General features: G+C 37.3%; 1 protein-coding gene across 1 annotated transcript; it reads left to right on the forward strand.

The window, feature by feature from the left end:
• Nucleotides 1-474: 474 nt before the first annotated feature.
• Nucleotides 475-7,026, forward strand: kcnf1b (potassium voltage-gated channel, subfamily F, member 1b). The gene has a single exon (XM_039748903.1). The coding sequence runs from the start codon at nucleotides 829-831 to the stop codon at nucleotides 2,290-2,292; it is 1,464 nt and encodes a 487-aa protein (XP_039604837.1). The 5' UTR covers nucleotides 475-828; the 3' UTR covers nucleotides 2,293-7,026.
• The last annotated feature ends 13,748 nt before the right edge of the window (nucleotides 7,027-20,774 follow it).

Consider the following 20,774-nt stretch of genomic DNA (forward strand, 5'->3'; position numbering starts at 1 on the left):
TGTATAGGTTTACGAAGCTGTAACTTGTAGAGCTATTTTTCGGGGCATTTAGGAGTGTGTACCTCCATGCAAGTATAAACTGTAACTTACAACTTAGCACTTGCATGCCCCCGCACATTTTTAATTTTTCATCAAATATTTCGTGGAGAATATGAGTCTGTGCAATAATTTTGAGACTGCCGCGTATATGATGTCCCTGTCCTATCGGTATGCAGATATTTTTGAGAGAAAAATATAAAAACGGAAAAAACTGACAGAGGTATACTTGTCTACGCACTGAACCACGTGTACGGAGTCTGCGACAGGTACAAGTCCAGATGCCTGTTTTCTGCCCCCCCTTTGTTCGCCCCCTGCCCCCAGCACCGTCAGTTACTTCACGTTTCATTAATCGCCTACTGGTTTTATTGCGGTGTGACGTGAGGGGGAGGTGGGGGCTGTGGGGGTGACGCTTTATGCGAATGAATAAATAGCCCAGTCCAGAGAGAATACAGTATTTGGATTGTACTTCTCACATAACTGCTCCCGCTTGGGCTTAGTTTTACCACTTGCCCAAGAAAAATGACCTGTTACAGATCTAGTGAAGAAAGAAAGACAGACTCCTAGCGAGGTACCGCATCTCTGCTGCTTTGTGACACGCGTGATGCTAGGAGAGTTTAAAGTGTTTTACTGTGCATCTCGATGTGAATCAATCAAGTGCACTTTTCAACAGTTCGCTTTTCGAGAGAGGCGCCATACGTGATTTGCCGGCAACTAACATTCTAAACGCCATTCATACTCAAAAGAAAATGATAAACTTTTAATTCGAGAGTCTCTTTTAAAACTGATAAAATGAGGGGGGCGCCCAAAAGTAGACACTCGGACGGTAATGTTTCAGAGGACAGCGAAGACACGGAGATCGTAGTCAATATCGGAGGTGTGCGGCAGGTCTTGTACGGAGCTCTCCTGAACCGTTATCCGGACACCAGGCTGGCGGAGCTAGCCAAATGTTCCTCAGGTGGTTATGACTCGATATTCTCTCTCTGCGACGACTATGATCCGGGGAGAAAGGAATTTTACTTTGACCGAGACCCGGATTCTTTTAAGTGTATAATCGATGTATATTACTTTGGGGAAATCCATATGAAGAAAGGAATCTGTCCTATTTGTTTTCAGAATGAAATGGAGTTCTGGAAAATTGACATTAGCTTTTTAGACGAATGTTGCAAAAGCTCCCTGAGCGAGAAAAAGGACGAACTCCAAGAAATTGCGAACAAGGTCCAGCTAATTTTAGATGACCTCGGCGGGGATCCCACCGCTGACCGTTGGCAGAAATGTCAAAAATATATCTGGAAGTTGATGGAAAAACCGGATTCTTCCCTTCCTGCCCGTGTTATTGCTGTTCTTTCTTTTCTTTTTATTCTGATTTCCTCTGTTGTGATGTGTGTAGGGACTATTCCGGACCTACAGATTGAGGACGATGAAGGTAACCGCGTGGAACACCCTACCCTGGATGCCATCGAGACCACCTGCATCGGTTGGTTCACGGTTGAGTACATTCTTAGGTTAATTTCATCCCCTAATAAACTTCAGTTTGCTATGGCGTTTATGAATGTTATCGACGTTCTGGCAATCCTTCCTTTTTATGTGAGTTTGACCCTCACGATTCTGGGGAACACAATGATGGAGCTGACAACCGTGCAGCAAGCAGTCCAGGCTCTGAGGATTATGCGAATTGCAAGGATTTTCAAGCTAGCGCGTCACTCGTCGGGACTCCAGACTCTCACATATGCATTGAAAAGGAGCTTTAAAGAACTTGGCCTTCTTTTGATGTACTTAGCAGTGGGCATATTTGTCTTTTCTGCTCTAGGATATACAATGGAACAGAGCCACCCAGAAACTCTTTTCAAGAGCATCCCTCAGTCATTTTGGTGGGCTATCATTACCATGACTACCGTGGGATACGGTGATATCTACCCAAAGACAACACTCGGAAAGTGCAACGCTGCCATCAGCTTCCTCTGCGGGGTGATTGCTATAGCACTTCCTATTCATCCCATCATTAATAACTTTGTTAAGTACTACAACAAGCAAAAAGTACTTGAGACAGCGGCCAAGCACGAACTGGATTTGATGGAACTGCACTCCCAACAGGCGCACGCGCTGAAGGGCTCGTCTAGACGCAAATCCTATAAGCAGGGCAGTGACTCAGAAGCAGGATGCAGCAGTAACCTCCGACTGGCGCATAGCGACACGTACATTCCGCTTCTGTCGGACACAAAGCAGCATAGAACGCGGCTGCAGAGCTGCAAGTGAGCGCGGCTGGGAAGCTCACATCACCGGGATTGACCACAGTTTTCGCTGGAAGGATACCGAACGTGCGTCATCTTGTAGAGCATCGTCTAATCTTCATAGTAAAATAACAACAACAACAGACTTAAACTATTGCAAAGTTATTTTCTAGAACGGTCTATTAGATGATACAGGTTGGTCATTATGATAAAACAAATCCTGCTAATAGTTTGCATTCATAAATTACAGTATGTCATTTTCTCATACTGCCTGCATACAAGCTGCATGATCAAAATAGCAATGTAAGTGATGTGAATTTTTAAGAATAAATACATAAATAAATCTGAAAAGTTTTCGCGTCAAGCTAGATGTGTCCGTCTGAAAGGTTTAACAGAATTATCGATAATGCAATGTAAAGTCAGCCACACTAAACTAGCATTAGTTATCAGCTTTATTTTAATAAGTGTTATATTAATGTCGAATTGGAACTTAATATGAACTTTTTAATATGATTTCTAGTGATGTCTTATGTCATTATATGAATATTATTTACAAAAGGTTTCTTCTTACATTAGAGCCACATCCATTTCAATAAACTGTGATGGTGTGTATTGGCGTTTTCGAACTTGGAAGTGATCAGCACAGTTAATTTAAGACATTATAGCAAATATAAATGTATTATCTCAATTTATGACGCCCTGATTTTGGCCTTTAAATTTTACACCAATTAATACTGTGCCCATATGCGTGTATACGCATCCATCCAATGATACTTTTTTAAGCCTGATTTTTTTCACTATACAGTCACCTCCGATTGTATTTTGTGATCGTGGAGTGAAAGGACTAACTAGTGCCGAAAAATAACCCACACAATCGACGGACGCAGATGGCCACTCCGGTTCACGTATAAGGGAAGCCATTGTGAAGTGGAAGTACTGAAGCGCCTGGAGCAAACACTGAGAAATATTGCGAGTAAACCAAGAAATCGAGGTGCCGTCATAGTATTCTAAGTTATGGATCCCAAGTGTGCATTTTCATTAATCCGAGTGCGTCGACTTGCAAATTAATCATAGTTAATAGTATATTCCAATTAAGTTAGTGGAAGGCTGCGTCTGCGAGCATCGCCACAGAAAAAATAGGCAAAGGTTATTCCCACGCTAATAAAAAAAATATAAAAAGTGACAGAAGGTTTTGGCTTGGCTGCGTAGCCTTCATCTATTGTTTAATTTTATAACAACTGCCTAATATACATACTAGCCATACATACCAACACAAAGGCAAACGAGACCAGTTTAAAATGAACGTAACCAGCACAGTTTTGAAATCCCGAAGAATATCCGCTGACTTCATAAATCGGTGCCCTGGCAGGAACGTGAACCTCGGACTTTGGCGGTGTTGGGGTTTGCACTTCAGTCTCTCAAGTAAAAGTTGCCTTCTGAAAGATTTAAGCAGACCGTAGTAACCCAGAACGAGACCGCTCTTCTTTTGAATGTATAAGAGAAAACGTTTGTGCATACTTACAGACCCACATATACATACCCTACACGTTGTAGACAGATTTGCAGGAAACGTTTTATTAATTTGTCCTTTTCTAAAATTAATATATGAAAATACACGTTTAGGAATTTCCAAATACTTCACAAAATATATTAAATTCCTGTTTGTTTTCCTTATGCTGATAAATACTGATAATTTACTTCGTGTTCAAGGTTTTTGCAAGATCGGGATACTAGACTTCAGCAAAAAATGTTTTCTTGTTTCTGTCGAGAATGAATATTCAATAGCATCATCAATTTTTTAATGTAATTACTTCTACTTGTGGTAAGTGGGAGACCAAGGAGTATAAACATCTGAATAAGCGGATACAGCATTCCAAAACTTCTAAGAAGTGAAGGATGTGTTGCATTGGTAAAGCAGGAAGATTTTATAGATGTTATATTCCACAACTGTTCTTTTTACAGTTTTACTAAACGTTTTAAAAAACAAATAGGCTATGTTGTAACCAGGCGTTTTAGTATAAATATGTAGGCCTGGTTCCAAAAAACGATTTGCATAGCAATACACTATAATTCTGTTGTATATAAAAAGTTTTGCAGTTATACTATACAATACTACAACTAATAAAAATGTATTTGGCAGTACAACGTAAAGCTATATTGCTAATTCAGCTATTAATAGCTTAATGTTATTTATTGATATATTGAATGATATATTCAGATCATGACTGGGGAAAAGCATTTATTTTTACGTGGTCTGGTGGAAAAACGGTATGCTTCAGCTACAATAAATGTACTTTTCATAATTTCGCTTTTGGAAGTTTTCTGTGCTGACCTATTTTTATTCAGACAAGCACATTTTAAAATATATTTTTCTGTTTCTTTCACTTTCAATAACTCAGTTTTAAAAGTCTGAAAGAGTTCACCTATGTTTTATTTGAACTAACTGAATTCCAAATACTTTTATTATAGTTGTGTTGTTACTTACCTGTAATAATATTCAAACATCCGCTTTATCTGATTCAGGGTCACGAGAGCCCGACTATATCCTGTCGGCATCGGCCGAAAGTTTGTCAACTGTGTTATACAGGACACTAGTGTAGCATACACACTCACACCCGCACACACCCACACCTGCACACACACACACACACATTGGGTCAATTGGAAATTGCCCTGAGTGGTTCATAGTCCTAAAACAAATTAAATAATGTGTGGCAATATACGCCATATAATGAAACTCGTTCATCCAACCACTTATCTGTTATCGAATTGCTTCATTTCCAGGTTGATCCAATAATGTATGTTTCACAATGAAGCTTTAAATATGGTATACTGTATACGTAAAAACATTTTCAGTCAGTGTTAAATTATGGCTCATTAGATTTATAAATTATACTCCAGGTTCAAATCTTAACTAGCGGACCCGAAATGCGATCAGCTAACCAAGAAGGTAAAATTAGCAACAGCAACTTTTTCTTTGAACCGATTGGTCATTTTAAAGCAAAACACAAATGTAACCTGTGACTTTATTTCCGATTGTTTTTATTTATTAATAAAACGACTTAAAGTGTCAACTATATGTATATTGTGTGACTTCTTGGAACGTGTTATACCCATTAAAAAAGCCGCATGCACTTGCCATGTTGTCCATATATGCAGAATTCGATATCGAGTTGCTTTACAATAAACCGATTTTCTTAACACTTTAGATGCCGGAATAGCATAGAGCCAGATGCGTCTATCCATTTTTCATTGCAACAGCCGACAATAAATACCCGGAAAATCCAGTGAGACGGAAAACTACAAATTTAAGACGAAATCAAAGATTAAAGGCAAAGTAAAAGAAGTGGAGCAACTATTACTGGCAAGGTTCATCACTTAGCAGTTATGTTACAACGTTTGAAAATCAGCCTTTTAATGCATGTGTCTGAGTGCTCAATGTCTTGGACTGATGTCACATATAGAAGTGCTTCTGCTTTGCCATAACTGCCTCTATGGGTATCAGAACTCTAGACATTTATAATACGCTGCTTGAACTTTTTTATTAGCGCACTTGCCTAAACCTACACAACTAAATACAAATACACGATGTAGAGGTGCCAGGTTAACCACTCCGAAGTTACTTGCAGCAGATCATTTAGAAAAGTTCCAGTACTATGGAAATGAAATTTCCTCAGCTGGCAAGTTACGTGTCTATCGCAGAAGAAGAAAAGAAATGCAATCTGAACCATGCACAGACTCACATCAGAGATTTTTTACCAGTGGTGCCAATCCAGTTGGAGTCTGAAAAGTTGTGTGAAAGTAATTATTAATGTTTAAGCCCTAGCTGAGCAAACAGAAGACAATCTGAAAGTGTTAGGATTGACTAATGTTTAATAAATATTTCACGCTGATATTGTGGAATCAGAAACTAAGTGTAACTCTTTACCAATTCACTATCATGAGTTACAAAAGGCTTTATCAGTACAAATCTATGAACTTCTTATTTGTCCACCTGTTTGCAGCAGCTGCACTCTGTGTAGTAAAAGCATAAACTATGGCTGTGCTCCTCCATCTGTCTTTTTGTATTCTGTACTTCACACGTTTGTTTTAATTAAAAATCCTTTTCCTTGCTGCAGTCATGCCATTATTCAGCCGTGACAGGCAGCTTTTAAAAACAATTTTAATTTGCAATTTATTTCAGGACAATCATTGAGCAATAATTAACAATAATGTATTTATTTTACTATTATGGCATTGACACACTCTCTATCATTTTGTGTTTGTGTTTTTCCTATCTTTGAGGTATAGTGTGCCATCATACGTTCTTTAATTAAGATTGTAAAAACACCATCAATACTTTAATTCAGATTCCACATATATTTCCTGTTTTTGCTGCACATCTCATATGTTTTTATTTATTACATTTTTGTTGCATGCATATTGTTATATAGTGTCATTCATGTGTTTCTTCAGATTTCTGTTTGCCAAATACACTTCAGTATTACAATACATTTATGTTATTGCTTTTTATGAATCTTTGCATGGTTACATTACAGTCGCCATTTACTTCTTTCAGTCTTATGCATTGATCTCAATTTGTTTCTTTTAAGCAAAAACCTACAGATCTTTCCCATTATGATTCAAATTTAGTTCCTGATTTTCATCCTTTGTGGCTCAGACAGGCTGCCACTCTCTACAAACCCAGCCTAGAAGAACTAAAGTTATAAAATAATATCATAAGATCGAATAACTGTACTCTACAACCGGCAGAAAAAAATGAAGCAATCTGACAAAAAAAAAAAAGACTAGTGCTTTAAGTGTTTTTTCTCAAAAGTCAATAAAGATGGCAGCTCATTGGCACAAGCAAGCATTATTTCTTTTCTTTCACTGCTTTTCATCCTCCAGACCAATTCATTGTTCTTCAGAAAACAAATGTATCAAATATAAGAACCTGATTAGTGTGTCAAAAACATGCACCAAATCATTTCTGTGTGCAGGTGGTTTTCTATACGCAGTCTAAATTCAGCTGAAATAAACATTCAATAATACATCAGACTCATGTATCACTCAAACCATTAAAAAAAAATCTGAAAGGAAACTTTTGTAGCAATATTTCTTTTTAATATTAGACAAAAAGTAGTGGTTTATGTTCTTTGGTTTTTGTGTCTCTTGATTTGAAGTAATATGTTGTTCTCATCCACGAGAAAGGATTCATTGTGATGTGTGCATGCAGCAGGACCTCAGGCATCTACACTTAATGAGACTATTGGCAAGTGTTACCTGATAATCTGAGGAGTTACACCTAATATCTGTTCATTCCTGCATCCATGCATCTTGGCAGCAGTGGGCATAAGCTGTGAATCAACCCTGCAAGGTACATTATTTTATGATTAATATAAACTTACAATTTTATATGGAATGCATGTTTTAGAATATTTTATTTTATGTATGTTATTAATAAATATAATATACACCATGCACATGTTACAGGTTGGTACATGATCTAAATTGTATTCAAGGAAAACAATATAAATATGCTAAACTCAAGATGTCCCCAGCATACCTTTACTTGGATGACTGGATATCTAGATAATTAACACTTTTCTATATAATAAAACACTTTTTCAGTATATTAGCATATGTGCTTGATTAATTTCACCTTAATGTGAATTCATTTAAAATAGTAAATCAACAACAGCCAAAAATATATATTTTTAGAGGGCTTTAGGAAATGAGCTGGTTTCTGTTCAACTCTTATTACAACTTTAGCGCACTGTAAAAATTACACCATGTGTTGCCTTCGAGTGGACATTGTAGAATAAAAAATACTTTTGAACGCTTAATGAAAAGAGCCTGTGGCGGGCTGGCGCTCTGCCCGGAGTTTGTTTTCTGCCTTGCGCCCTGTGTTGGCTGGGATTGGCTCCAGCAGACCCCCGTCACCCTGTACTTAGGATATAGCGGGTTGGATAATGGATGGATGGATGAAAAGAGCTTTTGTCTGTAAGATTACTATAAATGATTCATTCCACAATTTCATTAAAAGTTAGATTCTCAGAATCTGTCATATTTGATGTAAAACTTAACATTAGGCATTATACTGAACATTGTTTTCTGAAGAAACCAGTGTTTTTCTCTGCTATCATCATCTTATTTAAACCCCCTGTGTCTATAGAATAACATTGTCATTTAATTTAGTTGTTATTTAATACATATATATTCTATGGCGTACTGGTAAGATCTACTGACTTAGAGCACAGCCGTGCTTCAAAGACCTGAGTTCGATTCCACACTGGGGAGAGAATTATATCTATGGGAGGCACGGTGGCGCAGTGGTAGCACTGCTGCCTCACAGTTAGGAGACCCGGGTTCGCTTCCTGAGTCTTCCCTGCGTGGAGTTTGCATGTTCTCCCTGTGTCTGCATGGGTTTCCTCCCACAGTCCAAAGACATGCAGGTTAGGTGCATTGGCGATCCTAAATTGTCCCTGGTGTGTGTGTGCCCTGCCCGGGGTTTGTTTCCTGCCTTGCACCCTGTGTTGGCTGGGATTGGCTCCCGCAGACCCCTGTGACCCTGTAGTTAGGATATAGCAGGATGGATGGATAGACTTTTAATCAAAAAATTCATTGTCTAATCTGCTTAATCCAATTTAGGGTTGTTGTGGCACTTTGTAGTTATCTTTACAAGGAAGGAGCCAGTTCTGTATAGGACATCTTATTCCCACCACTGACAAAACAGTTAAAAGTTTGTCATGTGTATTCCCATCATAAATTTTATATTTAGTATACCAGGTGAATGCATATTGCACTTATATCACTTTCATTTATATATTCATATTTGAACATTGAACAATGGTGAGCTAAGGCTTATTCTGCCAAAATTATTTACAAGTTAGTAACCAGATGTAGATGGGGCGTCGTGAACAACAGAACACACCTATTTATACAGCCTAATGATAATCACAGAAGACTACCTTTGGGAGTTCCTTACCTTTATTTTGGTGGGTGAACAATCTTTTAACCTACCTGTGTTCCAATTGCCAATATAAATAAACAAACAAACAAGCAATTGTAATGTGTCTTGATCCTGTAAGTTATTTTCAGTATCGTCATTTATTGAATATCATAAAAATAATAAAAAAGTACACTGCATATTTTGGATAATAAATGAAACTGAAGTATGCAAAGGAAATGCAGATAGATACAGAGAAAACATACAAAATCCATACAAACAGTGCCTGGGCTGAAATTTCAGCCCAGGACCCTGAAGCTATTTTACTGTGCAATTCTGTATTATATTATAAAACTAGCAAAATACCCGCGCTTCGCAGCGGAGAAGTAGTGTGTTAAAGAAGTTATGAAAAAGAAAAGGCATTTTAAAAATAACGTAACATGATTGTCAATGTAATTGTTTTGTCACTGTTATAGTGTGTTAAAGAAGTTATATACAAAATATAAAGGAAACATTTTGAAAATAACGTATACATGATTGTCAATGTAATCAATGTAATTGTTTTGTCACTGTTATCTATATCTATACAGAAAAATATACATATATATATATATATATATATATATATATATATATATATATATACTGTATATATATATATATATATATATATATATATATATATACGCACGCAGTAGTGTGTTAAAGAAGTAATGAAAAAGAAAAGGAAACATTTTGAAAATAACGTGATTGTCAATGTAATCAATGTAATTGTTTTCTCACTGTTATCTATATCTATATTTATATTTATATATATATATATATATATTTATATATATATATATATATATATATATATATATATATATATATATATATATACTAGCACATGGAGAAGTAGTGTGTTAAAGAAGTTATGAAAAAGGAAAGGAAACATTTTAAAAATAACATAACATGATTGTCAATGTAATTGTTTTGTCACTGTTATGAGTGTTGCTGTCATATATATATTTATATATATATATATACACACACACACATATATATACAGATCTACATATATATACATATCTACATATATACACACATATATATATACATATCCACATATATATATATACACATACATATACATATCTACATATATATATAAATACATATTTACATATATACAGTATACTGTATATAGCAAAATCCCCGTGCTTCGCAGCAACGAAGTACTGCTTTTAAATTTTTATTAAGAAGAAAAGAAAACCTTTTTAAACTGAGGAAAATATACCAATAACTATCTGTTAAGGATCTCTTTGTATACCACGTTGTCAGTTCAGCACTCCGGTTGTAATATGACCAAGCTGTGCTAGCTTACTCTTGAGAATGCAACATATAGTTGTCCAGGAGATAAGCAATCTTGTCTCAAACCAATGGCAACCTCTTGTAGGGTCTGTCCCTGAGACTTATTAATTGTCATCGCGAAGCAGAGACTTACTGGAAATTGGAGGCATTTGAATTGAAATGGGAGATCAGGGAGTATAACATGGATGCGAGGAATACATTGAGTGTGGAGAAACTCTAGAGACAGCGTGTGTATTAACTTGTGGATTTTTCTGTGAGTATTTGGTGGCAGCGTGACGAAGTTGCTTCCCAAGACCGCGTAGCTGTGGAGCTCAGCTCGGAGCATATTCTTTTCCTACCTTGTCAATTGTGTAATGCGTTTTTTGTACAGGTTTGATGCATGAAAGTGATCACTCGTACTGCGTTCAGTCAGTTCACACGAGCTGCTCTGTTGTGTGATGTTGCGATGTCCACGACTTTATTTAATGTTATCTAAGACCCGGCACTTAAAAGTTTCTCGGTACAGCAATTTTAACTCAGTTACAAAGTGATCCAAAGTCTCGTTTATACCTCGTGTCTTCTCATTAAACTTGTACCTCGCGAATAAAGTATTCGCCGATGGCATGACAAACGTTAGCGTGAGCATGTCTAGAAACTTAATTTAAACTTACAGTTTACACCGTGCTTTGTTTCCGCAGTAGCTGCACTTATAAATAAGCTTGTATGCGGTTTTTCTTCAGCGCTCTTTGGAGCTCTTCCTTGTTTTCTACGTACTGTGTTCACAGTCAGTTCACGTGATTACGTGGGAGGCGTGATGATGTAACACGCAACTCCGCCCCCCACGGCCATCGAGTTGAAGTCCATTACAGTATATGGAGAAAAATAGGTTCCAGTTATGACCATTACGTGTAGAATTTCGAAATGAAACCTGCTCAACTTTTGTAAGTAAGCTGTAAGGAATGAGCCTGCCAAATTTTAGCCCTCTACCTACACGGAAAGTTGGAGAATTAGTGATGAGTGAGTGAGTGGGTGGGTGAGGGCTTTGCCTTTTATTAGTATAGATAATTTTCTCCAACCAGTTGGGCCATGGAAACAGCAGTGAACACAGGGCAGGAACCATATCTGTTATGGCACCAGTCCAGGGCTCATCACACACATACAGATCCTCTCATTCATACAGGACAATTTAGTATCACTATTAAACTTAACACGCATGTAATAACTATTACACCCCTGTGCTACTGCTATTCTATTCTGTTATGAGAACACTGCTTTACAAATTCACTGTCCTGGGTTTAATTCTCAGATTATATGCTGGCTGTTAAAGAGTTTATAAATTTCCACATGTTTTTGTGGGATTCCTCTGTGTACCTTGATTCCCTTCTGCATTCCAAGAGTGTGCAAGTTAGTTTTATTTACAGCTATAAATTGGCAGTAGTATAATAATCCTAAACTTACCAGGAAATGTAGAACAGGAATTCTAGGGAACTGAGGTCTTAGATTGGCCAAGTTTAATTGTAGTACTCTGCCCTATGGAGTTGGTGTTGCAGGTGTCACGAGCGCATGGGGAGCAGCTGAAGGACCCAATGTGCATTGCGACAAGCCATGCCAGAGGACAAAGGCAGGGTACTAACCTCTCTCTCTCTCTTTTCATAGAAAGAACAAAACATCGCCGCCATAATTCCTCCCGCAGAAACAAGACGCCATCACTTCTGGGTTCATGTCTTCCCTCTGGTCCCCTGTCGATGATGTCATCATCCCATCCACCACCACGCCTTCTCAGCATTCCACGAACCTAGTTTCTGGTCCAGCTCCTTTATATGTCCGTGCAACCCTCCCTGTATTGTCTAATGCAATTTCTCTGTTTTGGTTTTGAGATTTTGGAAGACCGGAGATATTATTTACAGTATACGTGGCCTAAAAACCCCAAACCTTTCTGTCTTTATTATACTGGCATAGTCAGCAGGATAACAGCTCGAAAAAAATGTCTGAAGGGCAGGACCTGAATATGGTCCTCAACACCATTGCTACCCGACTCCAAACGCTGGAGTTGGAGCAAGCGACTACGCCAGTGTAATAAAGACTAGGACAGTCAGAAAGGTTTGGGGTTGTTTAGGCCACGTAAACTGTGAATAATATCTCTGGTCTTCCAGAATCTCAAAACCGAAAAACAGAGAAATTGCATTAGACAATACAGGGAGGGTTGCACGGACATACAGTATAAAGGAGCTGGACCGGAAACTAGGTTCGTGGAATGCTGGGAAGGCGTGGTGGTGGATGGGATGATGACGTCATCGACAGGGGATCAGAGGGAAGAAAGGAACCCGGAAGTGATGGCGTCTTGTTTCTGTGGGAGGAATTATGGCGGCAATGTTTCGTTCTTTCTATGAAAAGAGAGAGAGAGGTTAGTACCCCGCCTTTGTCCTCTGGCACGGCTTGTCGCGATACGCGTCGGGTCCTTCAGCTGCTCCCCATGCGCTCGTGCGTGACACAGGATAATAAGAGAATTGTGTATAAATGAGTGGAGTTAAACATCATCTAGACCAGATAACATTTATCTTCAAGTGCTTAAGGAATTTAGTGAATACTTGTATAAAACCTTGGCACATATTTTTCAAAATTCTCTGCACACTTTGTAAAATCATAAAGACTAGAGACTAAGAAATTTTATTTTCTTATATACAAATTGTGAAAGGGCTGATCCATAACTAAAGTCCAGTAAACTTAACATGTACTACAGATAAATTAATGGAAGTAAAAGATTGAGTGGCACATGTCTAAAACAGTAGTGTTAACAAATAGTTAACATGGGTTCAGACAAGGATGGTCATGTTTCACTAATATGCTGGAATTCAATGAATAAGCAGCAAAAACATACAAAAAGAGAGGTGTATACACTGTTATATTATTTATCTTGATTTTCAGAAGGCAATTGTTAAAATACCACATGAAAGATCAAGTGAAAAAAAGTGGGAATGCACGTCATTGTTTATGGTAGAGTACAAGATTGCTTAAACACATGAAGTAAAAAGTACTTTTTCAAAATTAGGTGATCTTAAATTTGGTGTTCCTCAGAGAACAGTGCCAGTGATACAGCTCCAAATGATGTGAACAAGAAAATAATCAGTAAGCTCATTAAGTTTGTAGATGATACCAAACTAGGTAAGAAAGGTGGATAATGTAGAATTAGCTGAATTGTTACAGAGGGACTTGGACATCATACAGGCTTAAGGAGATTTGTACAAGGTGAAGTTTAATGAAAGCAAATGTAAAATCTTATGTGTAGGATGTAAAAATAATTAGGCTTAAATGCACAATGGAAGTTTTGGAACTTGAAAGTAAAGAGATGGACATATGAGTGGAGTCACCACTATCTAGATCCAGTGTACAGAAACAATCAAGGAAGCTAATATGATGTTAGGTTATATATCATGATTTGTGTAGTACAAGCCAAGGGAGGTTATACTTAAGTTACAGTATATAACACAAAAGTGAGGCCTCACCTGGAGTACTGTGTTCAGTTTTGGCCCCCATTTAACAAAAAAGACATAGCACCTTTAGTGAAAGTCCAGAAGAGATCAAGTTGACTGATTCTGGGACTAAGAGGTATGAGCTATGAGATTAAGAGGCAGCACGATTAAAGTGTTTAAAATGATGAAAGAAATTAGCACATTGGATCCAAGTTTTATTTTTAAAACAAATTCTGCAACAAGAGCATGGTTGGAAACTTGTTAAAGGCAGACTTTGCATAACTGTTAAGTTTTTCTTCATGCAAAGTTAGATAGACACATGGACTAAATTACCACATAGTGTGATGGAGAGCAGGGTATTTTAGGGATCTCCAAAGCTTATCTTGATATTATTTTAAACAGTCTTCATGAATAAGATGAAAAAGCTTGTTGGGTGGAATGGCCAATTCTCATCACAATTTGTGTATTCTTTTAATTAGTGAACTAAAGCAATTTTGAAGGAGAAAATGGGTTGTAATTCCCCTAAATGACAGAAAAGACTGATAAACAGAAAAAGATTTTTACTTTTGATGATACATGCATCTGAATCATTTACTTTTTTACATGTGGTGCCTGTGTGCATTTTTACTTATTTTATTTTATGTATATTGTTTTATTTGTTACTATATGTATAGCAGAGTTTCTTTTGGGTTCTCCTGTTTTCTCCCACATCCCAAAGACATGCATGTTTAAGTAAAAATGTATGCGAATTCAGAAAAAATATTATGATCAAAGTATATACCTTCCTCACGTAGTAAGTATCTCATATTCTCCCATGGTCACACTATACATTACCTACAGTAAGTGTAACCTTGCCACTAAATATTCATAATTCAAACAATAGGTTCAAATTTCATTTCCAACCATACTGTATGTTGATTCTGTTTGGTAGATTTTTGTGATATGCTGTCTTTATAATAAGAGTCACTGTGTAAAAATAACATTTTATTGTGCATGCACATATATAGTTCAGTATATCCTTGTGTTTCCTTTTATATTGTCCTAAACTATGTGCCACAAGTCCCCTGTAACCATCCTGGAACACTCTGTAATCTCTCTATTTTTCTCTTGTTGTATCTGGCAGTTGTCTTTCTGCAACATAAGCCACCGCATGACCACCAGGGAGCAATTTTAACAGCCAATTCAATCTCAGAGCTTCCACTGGACTTAACCCATTCATCTCTTGTGAGTTAACTCATGCTTTAGGTTAATCCTCTGTCTGTTTAATGTCAGCTGCATGCTGTAGATGCTTTATCATGTTCACTTCACAGTGGATTAGCACATATACACAGAACCATCAATTGTCAACATCCATCCCAAACAAAGACCAAAAGAAATGCATCATACTGTTATTTATTTTATAACACATTTTGTTTCCTCCCACAGTCCAAAGACAATCATGGTTAGGTGGATTTTTGATACTAAGCTGGCCTTAGTGTGTGGTTGGAGTGTGTGTGTGTGTGTATGTGTTCGCCCTGCTATGGACTGCTGCCATATCCTGGATTTGTTCCTGCCTTGTGCCCTGTGATGGCTGGGATGGTCTCCAGCACCCCACGTGACCCAGTTCAGGACTAAGCGGGTTAGAAAATGAGTGGCTGACATTTATAAAAATGCTAAATGGCAGCTAAGTGAATGGTTATCATTCCAATAGTATAAAACAAAAAACAAAACAAATGCTATTTTCATCCTAGAAAAAACACTACAGATCAAACACATTTTCATAGTATGGAAAAGATAAGATCATGGTCCTTCTTCATGCCTTCAGGAGCCTTGATTCAAATCTAAGGCCAGCATTGTTTATTCTCCCGTTTCTATGTAAGGAGTTCCTAGGCATTGTGTTTTTTCCTAACACCTCAAAGATGAACAGTTAAGGATAACTGTCAATTTTAAATTGGTCTGCTAAGAATCAGTTCAAGCGTGTTAGACTGTGCCCTGCAATTGCCTAGTGTCTTGTCCAATGGTTGAGTCCTGTCTTGTACCACTTACCGCTAGGACAGGTTTCAGCTCCCAGCAAAACTAAAATTACATAAATGAGATCAGTAAATAGAAGGATGAAAAAGAAGACCACTTTTTCTACAATGAGATTCAGGCTGATTATCTTTTTCACGTACGGCTCTCGATTACAGATCTAACTATCTTATCTTCTCTCGTTTCCATTAATAAATGGAGATTTTAATTAAACCTTAAATCCATTTCTGTGTTCACCCTTGCGTTCATCACTAATGGAACTTCAATGATGATTTTCTGATCTCCTTCAAGAAAATCTCCTAGTGAATTCTGACAGTAAGGGAAAGAAAATCCTGAGGAGAAAGGAAACAATGCAATGTAACAATACATTGCAGTCCAATCCATTCTGTAAGTGTTCCGCCTCTTGCTATCTCTGCACAATGGATATAAATAATTGGTAACACTTTAGGTACTGCAAAAGTGTATCTATTACTCATTTACTCTTATATAAAAAGACATTAACAAATGCTTATTTTGGTTTTAATGCCACTTACAAAGCATCAGTAAAGTGATTAATCATCTATGCAATGTGGTCTAATAAAATAACATTTTGGAACTGTCAAAAGTGTCTTAAGTGACAAATATTTCCCTTAAGATTGCATACTTCAATATAAGGCCTCTGAATTCTTCATATTCATAAGTAATTTTTATCAGCATTTCAAACTCAACACTGCACAAAGGGGAATAACCGCTTTACTGATGCTTTATAAGTGTGATTAAGACCAAAAGAACCCTGTATTAAAAGGTCTTCTTACATAAGCGTAAATGAGTAATAAATGCATTTTTCCTGCACTAAACCAAAGTGTAACCAAATAAGTTTTGACAAATAAACTGAGCTTTTTAGTAGCAGTCAACACCCCACCCACTACATTTATTTTACTTCTAGTTTAATCACAGTAAAGGCGGATGATAAAATTTTATTGTGCTTTCCATCTCAACACCAATTTAGGGTCTCTTCAGAACGGATTTGTCAGGGAAGAAAACATAGCTAATGCTGTCACCTCCTAAATATTTTAATCTTGTGAACTTGCTGTTGAAAGCAGATAGCAGGGAAAAATGGACACCTGCAATTCATTATCACATGGCTCATTCAAGACCGGCAGTGCTGACACTTCCCTTTCAAATGCTGTAAGCAAATCTTGACAGTCTGCTAAGGGACTGCAGGACTGTAATCTGGTTGTCCTGGAGAACTTTTTGTCACATGCCAGTAAAATATAGCCCGTTCTGAAATGTAAGGATGACAATATGGGACAAATGAAAAACAACTGGTATCAGGATAAACCCATAGTCACTGCAGAATGTAAACAGCTGCAAAGTCTTTTAATTTTTGTGAGATGCCAGCAGTCTGTCTTTCAAAAAAGTCGGTCTATCCATCATGTGTCCATATCTAGAGAGTAGCAAGAGCAGCTTAGTGGTGTGGTTATTAATAGGACTGAGCTTTTCCAGAAAATATTTGTTTTGTTGTGATTTGACTCACCAAACGCAGCTGGTCCACTGGCTGGCGCCAAAGCTTTAATACCTTTTAATGGCCAAGTGTCATTTTGTAAGGCAAGTTTTCGGCATTTTCACATTTAATGTAAAAGTAAAATAGAAGAACCGGCAAAACTCATATTATTGGCAAGAGTGTGTATTACACAGTGTCTTGCTATTACTTATTCTTTTATTTTACATAGCACCTTTATGGCAGCTTATAAAAGTGTGAAAAAACACCCTTCAAACAGGAAAGAACTCATACAACTCGTAAAGTCTAAAATGCCAGTAATAATTCTTCATACTTTTTGAGTTATTGAATGGTTTCCCGTTTCATAACAAATTGAATGTTTGTTGAAAGCATAATATGTTAGTTGCAAGTGTTAAATTATATATGATATATAATATTACAATCCTATTCCTCTTCACTGTCAAATATAAATAATAGCTGTATGATAGTGGGCTGTGCGAGTCACAAAACTGACCTTGATGAGACAAAACTGAAAAAATGATCTTTGATCTAAGAATAATCAATCAATCAATCAAATGAAAGCTTGCCTTTCACAAGTGAGATCTCATATATTTCATCATTAGACTGAAAGCTACATAAGCATTAAAAAGTGAATATTTAGCCAGTGAACAATGAAGTGCTTTGTAAATCTATAAGTCCAGCAATCGGAATCAAAATTGTAATAGTTAAAAGTAATAAAAATGAATATGATTGCCATATTTTATTAGTCTGGTAAAAGATTGTCTATGAAAAAGGCATTGCAATAAAGATAAATATATATTTTGTGATTATATCCACTGTCAGGTTTAAATGCCACTGAATTTTGTTCCTGCATGAAAACTTGAAATCTGACTCTTAGCAAATCACTCCTGTGACATGTATAACCTTTAATCTATATGAACAGTATTTCAGCAATGTGGACAAGTTGTTAGAACATTTCTGTTGCTGAACCTTTTATGTTTGGGTCATCCATACCACATAGTGGCAAACCGCCAAGGAATGCTGAATGCTGTGCTTGTGGACGAAGTGGAAGCCCTGATTAGACTTATGGCATTGTTTCTTTTCATGACGTCTGTTGAACTGACTTGAGAGCTGTAGGTTTGATATCCACCCAAGGTTAGTCAAAGAAATTAATTTGATCATTTTGCTATATTTCTGTTCTCCCTGCATGGAGTTTGCATGTTCTCCCCGTGTCTGTGTGGGTTTCCTTCAGGTGCTCCAGTTTCCTCCCACAGTCAAAAGACATGCAGGTTAGGTGCATTGGCGATCCTAAATTGTCCCTAGTGTGTGCTTGGTGTGTGTGTGTGTGTGCCCTGTCTGTGGTTTGTTTCCTGCCTTGCGCCCTGTGTTGGCTGGGATTGGCTCCAGCAGACCCCCGTGACCCTGTAGTTAGGATATAGCGGGTTGGATAATAGACGGATGGATGCTATATTTCTGTAAAAGTCAGCAGTGTTATTAATGAGAGAAAAGGATGGCCTTTTATTGGTTTGGGTAGGGATATTGACATGACTTTCCATAGCCACACTGTACAATGAATTCTTAATGGACTTAATTGAGCAGTGAAATAACTTTATTTTTTGACTTCTCATCTTTGCAACACATCTGTACACCATAATCCAAATTTATAACTAGGAAAACTAACACCAGTGCTCATTTGACAGAAGTTTAAATGCTATAAACATCTTCATAGCAGGGATTATTTTATTGTGTTTCTTAGAAGATGTTCCTATGTTGCTGAGCAGTGACTTGTCCAAACTCCCATTTAAGCTGCCCAGTCATTTTATTATCATTTTTTTTTTGTTTTTGTCCACTCATCTATCCAACAAGGCTACATTGATTTAATGCCTGTCCAGCAAAGTCCCAGCCAGTGGCAGTTCTGAGTGTCTGTGCATTTTACTATCTTACAGCCTTTGTTTTGTCTGTGCAGCCACCTGATCCCCAAACTTCATGACCTTGTTTTGTCTGTGTAGCTACTAAAGGGAACTTAACTTTTCAAAAGTGGATTTCTATCCTGCCTTTAGCCCTTCCTTTTGCTTGCATTTTGCACCTGGCTCCTCCTGTCAGTTTCTGTTGTTGTACTGTATTTTTTTATGCTTTAGTCCCATGATGGCAGTTACACACTGGAAATAAAGGCGGAAGCCTAACTAAAGAACATCACACTAGCATTGCATATTCTGCCCTTGGAAAAAAAACACTAGTTAGTTACTCCAAAATTTTGGATTTTTGGTGTTTAGTGTTTTAGCTTTTATGATCTTTTCTTGTTTTTGCATTCTCCTCATTTGTGCTATGGATAAGTTTTTTTTTATTCCCATAGCTATGTGACTGTGTTCCTGTTTGTCTGTGAAGCTGATTCACTCTTAGCCAATTGTCAGCTGTCTTGTGCCTCTGCTAACTCCTATAGATGTGACAGCTGTAATTTTGTTCAGCTTGCCTACTTTATCTGGTGGAAACTATAATAGACTTGGTTTAAGAGCATGTGGTTCTAATAATAGTACTTTCAGAATTTAAGAGAGCGGCCTCCCCAATTCATAATTAGAGTTTGTATTTTTAACTTGTGCCTTCTCTGACTCTGAATTCTGGTAGCTCCTTAACTAAACATAATGCTTGTACATATGTAATTTTCAGTATAGGGTAATTGGACATCATTATTTAAGTATTTTAAAACTCTGTTACTAGTAATTTTTTATTGTTTTGTTGTTCACATTTACTTGTTAATGCTGTTACCAAACTTCTTCTGTAGCAGAGATTGTTGCTATTATGCTACCGTGTGTTGCTTCCAGCAGTATGATTGGTGTTTGATATCACTAGCCTTCCTAATTAAAAGCAAGAATCATATTAGAAGATTGTTGGAACTTATTTTACTACTAGCCATGTGCGCCCAACGTGTTAAAGTTGTCTGTGAAGGGCTCCCTGTTTAAACGCAGCTGCTAGTCGTGAACTGGGCCCTTCGTCGCACAGCATTATGATTTTTTATAAGAGAAACAAAATTACAAAAGAAAACCCTTGGACATTGATTCGATAGGAATGGCCTACTCGGAATCACTGTCCGAATCATAATTATGTGGTGGTGTAGGAGCATTTCTGCTTCTGTCCGTTCACAGTCCGTCTCGTTTTCACGACGATATCATTTCCTCTCACGATGTCTTCTCAACCTTTCTCCAATCTCGCAGGTTGCTTTGTGGCAATCCAAAGAGTAAGGCAATATACACGAAGCAATGGTTATAAAAGGGGGACACATAGGTATCCAGGCT

Source organism: Polypterus senegalus, chromosome 3 (genome assembly GCF_016835505.1).
Source record: "Polypterus senegalus isolate Bchr_013 chromosome 3, ASM1683550v1, whole genome shotgun sequence".
NCBI lineage: Eukaryota > Metazoa > Chordata > Cladistia > Polypteriformes > Polypteridae > Polypterus > Polypterus senegalus.